The sequence below is a fragment of the Atta colombica genome, unplaced genomic scaffold (assembly GCF_001594045.1).
Source record: "Atta colombica isolate Treedump-2 unplaced genomic scaffold, Acol1.0 scaffold55, whole genome shotgun sequence".
Lineage (NCBI taxonomy): Eukaryota > Metazoa > Arthropoda > Insecta > Hymenoptera > Formicidae > Atta > Atta colombica.
The window spans coordinates 505,082-516,418 of record NW_017259545.1 but is presented as its reverse complement, the minus strand read 5'-3'; the positions used below and the strand labels follow the sequence as shown (position 1 = coordinate 516,418).

The following is an 11,337-nucleotide window of genomic DNA, read 5'->3' as shown; positions in this document are numbered from 1 at the left end:
ATATATATTTCTTGAAAAACAATAGACATTTTAATCCGCATAATTTTGATCAAAATTCGAATTTTTAAACTCGAATTTTTAAAAGCTTGTCAAAGATCGATCTATCTACATCTCAATAATATAGCATCAAATTCTTTGTAGACATAAGTATGTCAATGGTCGATCATTCCATAATTCAATTAAGATTGCATTTTATTGTACATAAATTTGTCGAGATTCTACTATTGTTCCAGCGTGCGTGCACAGGGATCCATATACATATGTACTGTAGATAATTATTCAATTTCATTTATATTAATTTATATTAATCATTTATATTAATCGATAATATTCCAAATATACTTAAGAAAGAGGGAACGTTATATTCTTTACTGCATATTATAATTTTTAATATTAAAAGAATTACGATATAAAAAGTGTCTCATATAAATGACTGATCTTTCGTTAGTAGGATAGTACGCGTGTTTTGAAGTCATAATTCAGCTTATTGGATTATTAGTCTCGTTAGCTCTTTTTTGTTCTCGAGATCTACTTTTAATATTAGTCTTATGTAGCTAATCAAGTTAAGTGCTTTAATATATAGGCTGAATTTCCTGAGAAATCAAGTTTTTTTTCATGAGATTTATCAGGAAGGTGTGGGCGTTCTTAATTTCCGTGGATGCTTTTATCGCCTTTTATCGAAACAAGCATTAAGCCCAATAGAATTTCTATCATCCGAGCTAACAAGAGGCAAAACGATTCCTATCGTTTGTTAAGATTAGTCGAAACACATGTGATTACATGTGATTATCAGTTATCTCCCCGATATATTGAACTTATTGAACATATAAAATGATAAATTTTAATAATTTTAGTTTGTAAAAATTGTATGTACGCGCACACTCTCACAATTGTATATATTATATATTGTATATATTATATATGCATGCTAATTCAATTCTGATACTGGAAATTAAGGGAATTGCAACTTTCTTTTATTCATCATTTTTAATGAACATACTGAGTGTGTCTTGCTATTGCTTGCATCAATTGAATAACATTATGCAATTCTTATTTACTTATAATGTACAATCAAGTGCGTTCTTTAAAATGCATTGAATATTCCATTGTCAAACATTTTTAATTAAATTTTTATAAATATTTTTTTTTAATTAACTGAATATAATTTCTCTTCTTTTTTTTTGATTTTTATTGTATTGAATAAAAAAAATGGATAATAATAAAAACATAATAAAGATTATAAACAATCTTAGCTCAAATTATATATATAAATGTATATGTATTTTATATATATATATATGTATAATAAAATCATAAATTTGAGTTAAAATTCATAATTTTTATTGTGTCATTTTGATAAAAATTAAGGAAAAGAAGGGAAATGATCTAATTGGTTTAAAATATATTTGCAAAGATGTAGTTAAAAAATTTTGACAATACGGAATATTCAGTGATTTAAAACTACTTCGCATATTACAAATATTACAATCGAATATGAATTGCACAATGTTATTCAATTGCTGTAAACGACAGCAAGGCACGCTCAATATGTTCATTAAAAGTGATGAATAACCGTAAAAAGGGTGTTGCATTCCCTTAATTTCTAGTATCAACATACTGAATTGAATTAATATTGCTACGCGGAGGATTAAGAAGAGGGGTAGAAGAGGAGGTGAAGGGTTCGGGGATGGTCGTCCTTGAGCGACGGCAGCCCTTCATAAGGTATGGTAACGTAAGGTAGAGAAGTAGGGGATGTTGCAGCACCCTAGTTCTTCAATACAACTATCCCACCTCTTACTTGCCCCAGTAGTCGTCCATTGAACACAGTCGCGGTTGTACCAACGTGTTCCGTCCATATTCGAAAGAGAGATAGCAAATGTGTCACGCAATTCAAGATTGACGAAAAGATAATTGTAACAGACTTTTACGCCAAATCTTATTAAAACTGTTACTGTCGATTGGTGAATTTGATGTTAAAATTGATGTGATTCTCTCTTTTCAATAGATTGTAATAAAGAATCGCGATCGTTCATTATTTTTTTTACAGCTTCTCCAATTTCTTCCAATATTCTCGATTCTCGATGAGGAAACGTCATTATTCGTTTTTTATAACTATGAAAGAGTGTTAAGAATTGAGATTGAGTGTATTATGATTAAAAATTGAGAATTTTCAAGAACGTAATATGAGCAGTGATGAAAGTTTTTTGAATCATTTAAAGTTGCGATTGTAATCAATCTTCCACTCGTTCGATCTCTTCTTCATCTGCCTATAAAACATTTTTTACGTATTTGTTCAGTGTCTCTTTGTTCAGTTCCTTCCATAACAGGAATTTATTTTTTATGCTTGTGAAGTTATCGTTAACATTATAATAGATTTAATTGAAGATATTCTTTAAAGATATAAAATAAATTATGAAATCCTAATTTTATGGATTATGTGAATTTGTATATGCATTCGATATTGAATGTAGCAAAAGTGAAGTGAATCTTCAAAGGTTGCAAGAAGTCAATTGAGATCCACAATTGAGTCTGCAAGTTTGTCTTCGTCCCAATCGGACGATTCGGAGCCGAATTTTGCTAGACAAGAAATAGAGGACTACTGCAGTGATTCGGAGACTGAATATTATAGTCGAGATTTAAATTGCTGGTCAGACAGTTTTGTCGTGTTAATGAGCGATTCCTTTGAAGTGATATCGCTGCCGGCCGACATGATGCAGGTTCTTTGAATGTTTATGCGACATTTATTGGATTTACTAAATCCATATTTCAAAAGTATTTCAAAAGAAACTTCGAATTTTGATTTGAACATATTCAAATAATATGGAATAATTACATAAGAAAGAAAAAAACAAAATATTTTCTTTTTCTTTTTCAAGAATTTAAAATTGATGATATCACGAATACACAAGAAAATTAATTTTGCCATGTAATTTATTTCAATATATTATGTAATATAAAATATCTTTAAAAAAATAATTGACAGTAAAATAAATAATAATGTTATTACTGTACATATTGTATAATGTATATTGTTATAATTTTCAGAATGAAATTAAAATATATTTGGAAAATTTTAATAATTTTCTAGTATCTAATAATTTTAACATGTATTGTAATTCTTCACAATTTTAAAATGCTTTTCAGTTGATATAAATTCAAAGTAATATTAAGTTTATAATTTCGCATTCAACAATGTAACTATTATTTAACATCGTATTATGTTACATTTATATCGTTGAGTACGAAAATTACAACACATTGATGTTATGTTATTTTAAATTTATGTCGTCTGGGAAGCATCTTAAAATTATGAAGAATTTATTGCGAAAACTATAATTTTAAATTTTCCATGTCAGCCGGCCAGCTACGGGAAGAAGAACAACACCTGGTACACTAGTCCAGCAGGCGGTGGAAGTAGTAGGAGTACCACTGGAACCGTAAGTGGGGTTGGAGGGTGGCAAAGTAGACCGCCAGCGGTACCAAGTCTTAGCCGGAAAGCTTCCATCACTGAAGAAGCGCCACCCCCTGGTGGCGGAAAGCCATCTTCGGGCCGTGTCATTCGTATTGTTAACAACCATGATCATACTGTTCAGGTAGGATTGAGACTTGTTAATTGTTTACATGCGGCCAAAATCTATATATTAATCTACGCATTAATTCTTCTCTTAACTCTTATTAAGTCTTCGCTGTTTAAAAAAAAAAAGAAAGAATTTTTTTTCTTTTCTCAATAATATATACATATAAATAAATAACGTATTTGTTGTATGATAGAATTTTTGTCATTTAAATGATTTATTTTGCTTTATGTATTTGTTAATATTAATTTATGTTCTTTAATTATATAATATAATTTTTCTAATTTTTCTATTTATTTAATTTTTACTTGCGCTTTTAAATTCTTTTTAAATTCAATTTTTGTCTACATAAAATTAATTTCTTTAAAAAAATATTTTTTATAAGGAAGATATTGGAACTATTTGTAACATCTGTTTTTTATCTTTTTTATTTATCTTTTTTATTTATTTTACTTATCTTAAATAATCAAAATTTTCTTTGTTGTTACATTTATCGATGTAATTTTTAAGGATATACAAACCTTAATGTAATTATTTTTTCGTCAGTGCCGAGTTCTACTAAATCTTCGTACATCGCAACCTTTCGAGGAAGTTTTAGAAGATCTTGGACAAGTATTGAAGATGAACGGAGCTAAGAGGATGTTTACCGTTTCAGGACAAGAGGTTAGTTATGCAAATTTATTATTGTATAGATTAAAATTAAAGAATACTTAAAACTTGATAAAATTATATATTCTTTTACTGAATTAAAAATTTATTCTCTTCTACCATAAAAAAATCAATGTTTATCAAATTTTATTGAATAAACTTAATTTACAAATCTATTAAATTCTCATATTTATATACAAAATTAATGCCATTTTAAGGCTTGGTATTTGGAAAGAATCTAGAAAATGTCAGTGCGTGATTTGAAAGTGTAAAAAAGAAAAAAGGAGTATGTAAATCTGAGGTATCAGCATTGTACTTGTAAAATCGACTTGGGTGCGACGTTAATCCATAAATATGCATGCCGGACTACGGGGAGAAGCAAGACGGGAGTAAAACTCGAAGCATGACGATAACGGGGTCGGCCCACGTTTGAGATTTTACGAAATGAGGTTGTTATTTGTATGTTCCATAAGTCACCTCTGAAAAAATTCTTTGTTGTTATTACTTTCAAAAATTATAATTTTATACAGTATACGTGAAATAAAAACGAAGTATTTTGTTATATATTTGATCTTTACATTTTTATCGGAAAGTCTTCCGATAAAAAATTAATTACATATTACATTAGAGTAATATTTTTTTTTTACAAAAGTACGCTTTAATTTTTGCAATTTTCCAGGCTGTTTTTGAAAAATTCGAAAAGCGATAAACATATAATCTTTAAATCAGTTTTTTTTTTATATCAAAATCTATTAACTATTTATAAGATAAATTTTATTTAAGAAGATAATAATTTTAGTTTGCGATTTTGAATATGATAAATTTATCTATTTAATATAATCTCATTTAAATTGTTCTTCGTCTGCACATTGTCAGAATAATCTGCGTTTGTAATTAAAACAAAAAATGTAAGTAAAGTCTTGTAAAGTCCGGGATTGTATAATCAAAATACAGTACGTGATAATCATAATGTTTTACTTTACTTGAAGTCTTTCGACATCATCGATGTTCTCGTGCTTTAAAAGCTATTGTATGCGATATTCTATATGACACAGATTTATATTATACATTAGTATTGAAATGCATTGTCCAAGAACTTACGACAAATGTCAAAAAAGGAAAATTAATATTGAACACTACGAATTTTTGACATTTTAATAAATTACACGGTTATATAGTTCTTACAAGTCACAGGAGGTGGTCGTCATATAAGTGGAACGTACCCCCACGTGTGTGTAAAAAGGTCAGAGATTCATCTTTTCAGGTCACGATCGTACATGAATTTCAAATGGGCCAATTTTCTTCGTCAAATAATGCGTCATCGACCCCTCTTCTTTTTCTCTATCTTTCTCTTTTGTTTTTCTTTGTCTTTCTCTCTCTCTCTCTCTCTCTTTCTCTCTCTTTGTTTTTTGATCTTATATTTGAATTGTAATATTTGCATGTATTATTAATTTCTTATAATAATATTTAAGCTTTAGTATATCAAATATATTAAAATGTTTAATCGCAAGAACTTATTCATTGATATTTATCATAAATATAAGATGCCTTGCAAAGAAATAAAACATAATTCATTGATTCATAATAGATTTGCCATTTTAATACATAGTAGGCAATCATCAAAAAAATATTTATTTTATAAGAACACACGTAGTCTAGAGCATAAAGATAAAACTTTCAGAATTCGTCACTTTATACAAAACTAATCTGTGATGAAAAGAATAAATGTAATATATATCAAATATTCGTAAATCATGTTTTTCATAATTTATTATAGTAAATATAATATCATAAAATATTCAGCAAATGAAGTTGCTTTATACTCTTATACAATATGTCACTAGGTGAGAAGTTTCTCGCAATTGAGAAACGAATTTGCTGATGTGGATACATTTTATTTGGGTACCGGGTCGGCTCTTGTTATGGCTGGTGGTGTCACAACATCCCCGGTTCGAAGATCAAGATCACGTGGACCATCCACTGTTGTAGAAGAAGTTAGCCGTCAAAGAAGGGCTCGTAGCAAGAGCAGACCTCGAGCTTTGTATGCTCCTGATTCTGAAGTTGTTCGAGTAAACGGTAAAAGTAATGATTAATCTTGATTAGTTTAATCTTATTATTAGTCTTAAAATTGTATGTACTCAAATTAAGTTTTTGAAAAATTTGTTGAATAAAAAATTATTTTTCGAATACGATCAATCAGAAAATAATAAAGTATTGTAAATAAGTAATATTGCAAAATTTACTTGAGAGAGAGAAAAATATTGCAAGATTTGCTCGATATTTTAATACTTTTGATGTTCTTATATTTCTTTTTTTTTTTCTTTATAAAGGGCATATTCTAACTAAGTTTAAGAATTAACATGCTATATCATTAGCAGATTACAGCGTCGTAGAAGTGCTACGTGAAGAACCGGCCAGAGTGACGATTAGAGGTCTTAGACGATCATTTTATCCTCCTTCGCATCTGCCTCCAGTTGATAATTCCCCGCCTGAGAAGAAGCTGCAACTGGAATGGGTCTACGGTTATCGAGGAACTGACACTCGCAAAAATCTTTGGGTTTTACCCAGTGGCGAATTATTATATTACGTCGCAGCTGTGGCAATACTTTTCGATCGAGAAGAGAATGCACAACGACACTATATTGGACACACAGAAGATATTATGTGTATGGAGGTAGATAATATTTTCATTCCACAATAAGCAAATAAAAACGAAATAAGAGAATTGGGTTCTCAAAAATATTGCATCTTTGTGTTAATTTAAGAACGTTATCTTTCAACGTTATAAATGTGACGAAAGTCTTTGCATGATGAAAGTTGAATCAATGTAGTTTAATCGTGTTTGTCGAGACACGTATTTTTGTTATTTTTTTTCATAAGATTGAATTCTTCTCTTCTTATTAATAATTAATTATTATTAGTAATAGTATTATTCATTACCATTAAAACCAAACACTCAATATAATAATATAATTTTTTTGAATAGCAAATTAAAGAAAAATATATACTTCCATTTCAGGTTCATCCTAGCAGGGAACTTGTCGCGTCTGGTCAAAAGGCAGGCAGGCATAGGAAAGCGCAGCCGCATGTTCGTATCTGGTCAACGGAAACTCTTCTCACTCTATACGTGTTTGGCATGACCGAATTTCAAATGGGCGTCTCAGCATTGGCATTTTCACAACTGGTAACTATCTAATTTGGTTACAAGTAATTTTTATTCAAATATTTATTTGGTTTATTTAGTTTACTAAAACAATTGAAAAAAAAGAACAAATTGCGAATATTGTATATACAATGTATATACAATTGTATATACAATTCAAATACATTTAGTTATTGACAAATAATAATATTAAAAAATAGATCATAAATTTAATCATAAATATAAGAAATTATGTAAGTACAATATCTATAATCACTTGATATTATAGAATGGCGGTAGTTACGTACTTGCCGTGGATTCTGGAAGAGAAGCTATACTTTCGGTGTGGCAATGGCAATGGGGTCACTTGTTAGGCAAAGTAGCGGTATGTCTTCTTCCTTCTGATTCTTTAAATTAATTTCTACTTATTCGAAAATTATATTACATACATATTATATTTATTATAGACTATGCAAGAAGATCTCACGGGTGCAGCATTTCATCCACTGGATGATAATCTCTTAATAACGCATGGGCGCGGCCATTTAACATTTTGGAATCGGCGAAAAGATGGTTTCTTCGAGCGAACTGATATCATTAAGCCGGTAAGCATAATATTAAATATATAATTCTTATGTGTTAGTAGTTTTAACATTTTGCATCGTACGTATCATTTTTATTGCAATCTAATAAAAATAATATAATCTAAAAAAAAATTTAATTTTTACTAGAAAAGTGACTTGATATATTTTTAGCCGTCCCGTACACACGTGACGAGCATCCAGTTCGAACAGGATGGCGACGTCGTCACGGCGGACAGTGATGGTTTTATCACGGTATACTCGGTAGACGCGGACGGAGCATATTTTGTACGAATGGAATTCGAAGCTCACAACAAGGGTATTAGTTCCCTCGTCATGTTATCGGAAGGCACACTCCTCTCTGGCGGCGAAAAGGATAGGAAAATAGCTGCTTGGGATTCATTGCAGAATTATAAACGTATCACCGACACAAAGGTTGAACATTTTAAAAAATTTTAATCGTATAACACACTTTTTAGGCATGCTATTTGGAACCGCCTATCGGATAATTTTTATTTTCTATATATACTTTGCTTTTATTAATTTCTTCCTTTCCCTGGAAGCGGTTTAAGCAAAATAATATTTTAATTCTAATTCCGATTAATTATTTATTTAATAAATAAATTGATTTATTTATTTAAGTTTTTTGTTTAAAACTTATTATTATGTCAATAATTTAGAACAAATAATCCGGTGATCTTTATTATAAAGGAGTTAATTTTACATTACATAGCTGCCAGAATCGGTAGGTGGAGTCCGCAGTATATATCCGCAACGTCCCGGTCGGAACGACGGAAACATTTATGTGGGAACCACGCGCAACAATATTCTTGAAGGTTCTCTACAAAGAAGGTTCAACCAAGTCGTATTCGGCCACGGCAGACAATTGTGGGGTTTGGCAGTTCATCCTGATGACGAAGTCTTTGCCACTGCGGGACATGACAAGAATATTGCTCTCTGGCGAAGGCATAAGCTACTATGGACCACGCAGGTAAATTTCGCATGAAAATATTAGTCTCATGATAGAAGAAGTCTTCTTCCACCATTTATCACAAATAATGTGTCATATAGTAACTTGAAATATGTACGAGAACAATTATCACGGCAACGGAATAATTATAAGAGCTGCACGTGATATTTCGTATTCAAAATAATCACTAAGTTTATTATAAATAATATCTATACACACACAAAAAGTTGATAAGAATAAAATAAATAATCAAATATCTATTTAATGCACAATTCCATTCTGATTTTCTGGCATGTTCTTTTTTTTAGATCCGATTTCTTGCTTAATTGTGTTATTCTTTATTTATTTTCGATTTTTTAAAATAAAAAAAACAAAAAAGAAAAATTCGATACTCTTTATATAAGCGTAAGCATATATTATGAATTTTAGGTGGGTTTCGAGTGTATATGCATAGCCTTTCATCCATTTGGCGTGGCATTAGCGGCCGGATCATCGGAAGGTCATCTTTTGGTGCTTGCGGCTGATACCGGTGCAGCCGTGGCGACTCTGAGAGTGTGTGGATCGCCCCTATCTTGCATCGGATACAATCCTAGTACGACACAAGTTTATTTCGAAACATATTGAATGCTATACAAATTCAAATTAGTAGAAATTTAATTTACAAAAATATAAAAAAATAATATTCTAATCGAACAATTTCCACTTTTGTTTTCAATATCTTTTTAAGCGTTTATAAAATTAGTTTACTGTCTGAATCATAATTTTTATTTACTTTTTTCTAATTCTTTTAAGATATAAAATCGCGTGTAAGGCGAATTATTCTATGCTATGTGAAAATATATATATATATATATGTAGTTTCAATATTTTTTCGTCTGCCTGAGCAGCTGGAGAAATCGTGGCCATGGGTTCTCAAAACGGCAGCGTATATCTTTTTAGAGTATCTAGAGATGGATTTTCATATAAGAAGAGCAACAAGATTCGCGGCACGCAGCCATTAATGCAGCTTGATTGGAGTTCTGACAGTCGCTTTCTTCAAACCGTCACTCAAGATTATGATCTCTTGTTCTGTTAGTTTTATCTGTTACACATTCTTGAATATCATACTTTTTTTTTAACTGCTGATTCCTGCGAACTCTAATTCTGCTTTATTATTTTTATTAAGCCATAGAGTTTTCAATTTTTATTAACTTTTAATAATTATAAACTATTATATTACGTGAACAAATATTACGTGTATTAATTAATTTAATAGATATAAAAAATTAATAAACATTCCCAATTGATAATGATAGATTAGTCAGAATAAAAAAACTTTGTGAAAAAGATTGGACACAATCTACGTATATTCAAATGCAAACTTTGCTTGCAGGGGATGTCAAGGTACTATCATCAGAAAAGAGCCCATTGGTTATGAAAGATGTCAAGTGGTATACCCACAACTGTACTGTTGGTTATATGACTTCTGGTTAGTTCTTTGTTATTCTTTATAGATATAAGAGAAATTAGACATACGAGTAGCATTAATAGAGGAACGGGGTTTAAGCATAGAAAAAACATAGAAGGAAAATGTGAAATACTCTTGAGAGATGGATGAAAATCTAAAGTTGTTCTTAAAATATATTTAGCAAACAATGATTGAACAAAATTTTTACGCTTATATTTGCAGGGCAATGGAACAACCGTTATTATCCGTTGACCACAGTTGTCACTACCTCTAGTAGATCAGCAGCACACGATATGCTAATAAGCGGCGATGCTGAAGGGTATCTTCGACTCTTCAGATACCCATGTACCACCGCCAAAGCTGAATATGTCGAGGAAAAGGTATATAGTTCGTTGGTGGCCTGTGCCAGATTCCTTTACAATGACCAGAACGTCGTCACTGTTGGCGGTACTGATGCTGCCTTGATGCTTTGGGAATTGGTCGACGAATAAATATATATAGTCATTAGAACCTTACTTATTGTTCATATATATCGTAGCGACAAATACGGGCGCTGGCGCCTTTTAGTAGATTTTAAGCGACGAGAGAGATGAGCTTCTTTGAGAGTCTTTTGGTGAATTCAACATATAAAAAATACCCATTAAATAACATAAAAAGTGTAAATACGCGAAGAAAATGATCACAAATCGTTTTTTTCTTCAATTTCAATTAGAAAATCCAATTCGATACTAACTTACTTGAGCGTTTTAGATATTGATTATATATTTTTAACACAAGAGTTTATAGTTCCATTATGATATGATCTATTCAATTCGCCTGATTCTAAATTTTGTTGTTTCAACATATAAGATATTTTATTTTATACGAACAGAACTTTAAAGATGGATTTAACACTGAAAGACAATAATAAAATTATATCATACAAGTGTAAGAATCTTGTTTTTGTAATCGATTACTTTTACGATTCGGTAATT

At 30.4% G+C, this 11,337-nt stretch overlaps 1 protein-coding gene across 1 annotated transcript in view; it reads left to right on the top strand.

Annotated features, from left to right (window-relative positions):
- LOC108691936 (echinoderm microtubule-associated protein-like CG42247) overlaps positions 1-10,854 on the top strand; it is a 19,362-nt gene extending 8,508 nt beyond the window's left edge. Inside the window, exons 4-16 of the mRNA XM_018199904.1 lie at positions 3,357-3,593; positions 4,122-4,238; positions 6,068-6,305; positions 6,602-6,897; positions 7,243-7,407; positions 7,655-7,750; positions 7,833-7,970; positions 8,121-8,381; positions 8,680-8,937; positions 9,346-9,508; positions 9,804-9,986; positions 10,289-10,384; positions 10,586-10,854. Of these exons, the coding sequence (XP_018055393.1) occupies positions 3,357-3,593; positions 4,122-4,238; positions 6,068-6,305; positions 6,602-6,897; positions 7,243-7,407; positions 7,655-7,750; positions 7,833-7,970; positions 8,121-8,381; positions 8,680-8,937; positions 9,346-9,508; positions 9,804-9,986; positions 10,289-10,384; positions 10,586-10,854 (2,517 nt within the window). The remainder of the gene's footprint in view (positions 1-3,356; positions 3,594-4,121; positions 4,239-6,067; positions 6,306-6,601; positions 6,898-7,242; positions 7,408-7,654; positions 7,751-7,832; positions 7,971-8,120; positions 8,382-8,679; positions 8,938-9,345; positions 9,509-9,803; positions 9,987-10,288; positions 10,385-10,585) is intronic.
- The last annotated feature ends 483 nt before the right edge of the window (positions 10,855-11,337 follow it).